Here is a 4,771-nt window from a genome sequence, read left to right as displayed (position 1 = left end):
CTATATAAATATATATTTGTATATTTCTTTAGAAAAAATGGCAGCCTATTATGTACAGTTTTATTCACCTTTTTTTCACTTAGTGGTCAAGAACATGTTAAATATATTGAGATATTCCTTATTTCTTCTTATAGGAGTGTGGTGACTCTTAATCATAATAGTAGTTGTTACTGTGGTAATAGCATCAGTTGTTCTAGCAAGCAGTTGAAGGTCCTTCCTATGTGCCATGCATGCCCTGTTATAAGCAGTTTAACCCTATCAACATATTTGAGTGGGCACTATTGTAACTCCTGTTTCCAGGTGGGAAATAAAATAACAAATAGATAAGGTAAGTTGCTAAGGTCACAGAGCAAGTGAATGGTTGAGCCAGGATTCGATGACCCTTATGACCCTAACTATGCTGTTTCTTACCACCTAATGAGGTCCAGATTCAGTAGACACTTGGGGGACCTTGGGTCCCATCAGATGTATTTTGTAAAAGTTTTTCCTGTGATTCTGATGTTCATGCCTGGTTAAGAACTAGTGCTCTACTAATGGGATTAAGATTGTCATAGGAACATGATCCATTTTAAAATGCAGTATTACTGTTGTAAAGTATTATCATAGTTAAATTTTACTCTTTCTCTTTTCTGTACATTTGTTAATTTTCATACGGAACTTTAGAAGGTGAGAAGAAAAGTAAACTACAAAAATGATTAAAATTCAGTATATATGCAAAAAGTATTTACCATATTTTATTGACTTCAAGATCCAATTGATTTTAATTTTTTTTAAATTAGAGAGTGTGTAAGTGAGGGAGAGTGGCAGGGGGAGGGAGAGAATCTTAAGCGGGCTCCATGCTCAGTGCAGAGCTCGACACAGAGCTTGATCCCACAACCCTGGGATCATGACCTTGAGCCCAGATCAAGAGTTGGCCAGCTACTCAACTGACTGAGCCATCCAAGTGTTCCAAAATCCAATTGATTTTAATACTAAGAAAGAAAAATTGCCACCAGTTAATTTATGACATGTCATTGATGATAAGGTACATCTGGATTCAGAGATGTTAAAATGTGAAATAATCTGCATCTTGCAGTTGATGAAATATGGTATATTTAAGGCAAGGCTTTGCAACTTTAACTGTCTAAATGAGTTGTACAGATGCCTACTTTAGAAGGTAACAAAAATTATATAGGAAGATCAGAGTAAGCTTTTTTGAAAAGACTGAATTGCTTCTTGAAAGTCATCAAGAATCTGAATATAGCAACATATGGAAGACTGGGCTATGTGCGTGATAGAACATGAGTTTGGAATTTATATAGACATAGTTTTTAGTGAAAATAGTGTAGACAGTAGCTGAAGGTGGTGTTGAAAAACTGTGAATGCAAGCTTGGATGAATCCAGATTGGGCAAAGATCTTTAAGGTGATCTTTGTTTTTGTAAGGCTAATTATTCTAGATCTTATTCCTATCCACTAAGAATGTGGATTCACGATTATTATAAAATTTGAGTCCACTAATTGCATTTCTGTTGCATTTCTACCTAGTTAGAATTAGTGTAAGTCAGGTACAGTTAAAAGAGTTCATATAATAAATGAAGATAATGGGTGATAAGGTCCCCAGAATTGATGGAAATCAGAGATGATGTAAAAGTAGAAGTAAGAAAGACCAAGATATGAAACTAAGATTGTTTTTGGTAACAAAAAGATTAGCAGGTGGAAGTTTAGTAAAAGAACAGGATTTGACCATCAAGATTCTCTCTAGGAACTCTGATAAAATGAGATAATAGTATCAGCTCCCCCAGTGCTTTAATAAAATCACGCTTTTGCATCAAAACCAACAAACAAAAATAGTATTGGCCTTCATATGGTAGAGGATTTTTAAAGAAGGTCCATTACATAATGTTAAGTTACAAAAATGGTTTATTGTATTTCCTTCCAGAAGAAGCCTATCAAATTGATGAACAGATTGAGAGACAGCACCAAGATAACCAAGATAGGGATTTGTCGATGCAAATTGGATTCCCTGACAAGAAAACATTTATCACCAAGACTGACCATGACTATAATGAATTTGGAAACGTACTTCATCTGAGCACAAACCTTGTGGCTTCACTGCAGAGATCCCATAAACATGACTCATTTGGAAATGATATGGTAGATAATTTAGACCTATTTACCAGAACTATAGGAAAGCATCATGATAATGGATGTGCAAAATTATTCTTCCACACGGAGTATGAGGCATCAGTTCCTACAGTAAAACTTCATGTATATAAAGAATATGGGAAGGCCCTCAGGCAAAAGAAAGGTCTTAGTCTACAAGAGAGAATTAAAAATGGAGAAAAACCCTTTGAATGCACTGCATGTGGGAAAACATTCAGCAAGAAATCACACCTCATTGTACATTGGAGAACCCATACGGGAGAGAAACCCTTTGGATGTACTGAATGTGGAAAAGCCTTTAGCCAAAAATCTCAGCTTATTATACATTTGAGAAGTCATACAGGAGAGCGACCCTTTGAGTGTCCAGAGTGTGGAAAAGCTTTCAGAGAAAAGTCAACTGTCATCATACATTACAGGACTCATACAGGAGAGAAGCCTTATGAATGTAACGAATGTGGAAAAGCCTTCACTCAGAAGTCAAACCTCATTGTTCATCAGAAAACCCACACAGGAGAGAAAACTTACGAATGCACTAAATGTGGGGAATCTTTCATACAGAAGCTTGATCTAATTATACATCATAGTACTCATACAGGAAAGAAACCCCATGAATGTAATGAGTGTAAGAAAACTTTCAGTGATAAGTCAACTCTCATTATACATCAAAGAACTCATACGGGAGAGAAACCTCATAAATGTACCGAATGTGGGAAGTCCTTCAATGAGAAGTCAACCCTCGTCGTGCATCAGAGAACTCATACAGGAGAGAAACCCTATGAATGTGATGTGTGTGGGAAAACCTTCACCCAAAAATCAAACCTTGGTGTACATCAGAGAACTCATTCAGGAGAGAAACCTTTTGAATGTAATGAGTGTGAGAAAGCATTCTCTCAGAAATCTTATCTCATGCTACACCAGAGAGGTCATACAGGAGAGAAGCCCTATGAATGCAGTGAATGTGAAAAAGCATTTTCCCAGAAATCATACCTCATTATACATCAGAGAACTCATACAGAAGAAAAACCGTATAAATGTAATGAATGTGGCAAAGCCTTCAGAGAAAAGTCCAAGCTCATTATACATCAGAGAATTCATACAGGAGAGAAACCTTATGAATGTCCTGTATGTTGGAAAGCTTTTAGCCAAAAGTCACAGCTCATAATACATCAGCGAACACACACAGGAGAGAAACCCTATGCATGTTCTGAGTGTGGCAAAGCCTTCAGAGAAAAATCCACATTCACTGTACACCAGCGAACTCATACCGGAGAGAAACCCTACAAGTGTACAGAATGTGGGAAAGCCTTTACCCAAAAATCAAACCTTATCGTACATCAGAGAACACATACGGGAAAGAAAGCCCACGGGAAAGGCCACAGCCGGAAGTCAAAGCTCATTGCACATTAGAGAGTATATCAATGGTGCCTGTTAAATGTTAATGTTCTCTGAAGGAAGTTTTTTTGTCAATTTACTTAACATTTTAAAAGTATGTTTGGACTTTCTGGTTTAAATACAGGGATTAAAGTTCAGCCTCCCTTTTTTTCATCTCAGTCTTTACCCAGAAACTACCAGGATAAAAAGCAGAAGTGTAATCTCTGTATCTGACAAAATGAGGAGATAGCTAAAACCCTGATGGGAGTGCTGCCAGAGGCAGAGGAAGCAAGCAGTGGTGTAGCAGATTTTAGAGAGAACACTCAAGGCTGCAGGTGTGAGACAGCACTGGGAAGGACTCTTAGTTGAGGTTTAGGATATACTCTGAGTGTAAGACAATGTACATCCACAATAGTAGCAAAGGGCATGGGCAGGTGGGAGGTAGGATGTTTCCTAGACCCGCGTGGGGTCTGAGGAGAGACAGGCAGAGGCCTCAACAAGGAATCACTCAGGTGAGCCATATTTGTAGAAGGTAATCTGTACTCCTGAGAAGAGCACTTGGCAGGGGCTGGAGCAAAAGGGAGTGTTCCTTGTGAAGGACCTTTCAGCTGCCCCTGTTTACTGACTCTTGAGAAATCAACTCTAAAAGAAGTCCCAAATGGAGGGAGAAAAAAACCCATTCCAATTGTAAGAAAAATTCTTACCTGCTTAGAACATGGCCCTGGTTTCTTACCCCCACATGAACCTCCAGAAAACAGCACGTCCAGGAAAAACTCTTATTGAAACAAAAATGATTCCAAAGTAATGAAAACCACAAATCCAGTGCAGTGGCTTTTGAGCCAGCAATTCCACTTCTAGTAATGTATATACTCTTGCATGTACAAAATGATGAACACACAGAGATAATTCACTGGTACACTGTTTGTGAAGACAAAAGGTTAGAAGCTGTCCAGATAACAGGAGTCTAGATCCTGAAATCTAGGCATGCTCATACAGCAAACTCATAGGTAGACAAAATGAATNCATTAGGTGCAAAAAGCAGGGTGCAGGACAGTGAATATAATACGCTACCATTCATATATAAAAAGAACAAATGGCAAGTACATGATTGAGCATATATGCATAAACTATCTCTGAAAAGATATACGAGAAACTGAGAACTCCAATTACCTCTGAGAAAGAGAAGGGGAAGTGGGTGGCTGGGGGAATGGATTTGGGAGGGAGGCAACTGTGTATGTCCTTTCATAACTTGAAAAC

At 38.2% G+C, this 4,771-nt stretch overlaps 1 protein-coding gene across 1 annotated transcript in view; it reads left to right on the top strand.

The window, feature by feature from the left end:
- ZNF182 (zinc finger protein 182) overlaps nt 1–4,534 on the top strand; it is a 30,045-nt gene extending 25,511 nt beyond the window's left edge. The window contains exon 6 of the mRNA XM_077752936.1: nt 1,920–4,534. Within this exon, the coding sequence (XP_077609062.1) occupies nt 1,920–3,550 (1,631 nt within the window). The 3' untranslated portion in view covers nt 3,551–4,534. The remainder of the gene's footprint in view (nt 1–1,919) is intronic.
- Nucleotides 4,535–4,771: the final 237 nt, after the last annotated feature.

The sequence above is a fragment of the Crocuta crocuta genome, unplaced genomic scaffold, assembly GCF_008692635.1.
Source record: "Crocuta crocuta isolate KB4526 unplaced genomic scaffold, BGI_CrCroc_1.0 scaffold943, whole genome shotgun sequence".
Taxonomy (NCBI): Eukaryota; Metazoa; Chordata; class Mammalia; order Carnivora; family Hyaenidae; genus Crocuta; species Crocuta crocuta.
This window is presented reverse-complemented; position numbering and strand designations above follow the sequence as displayed.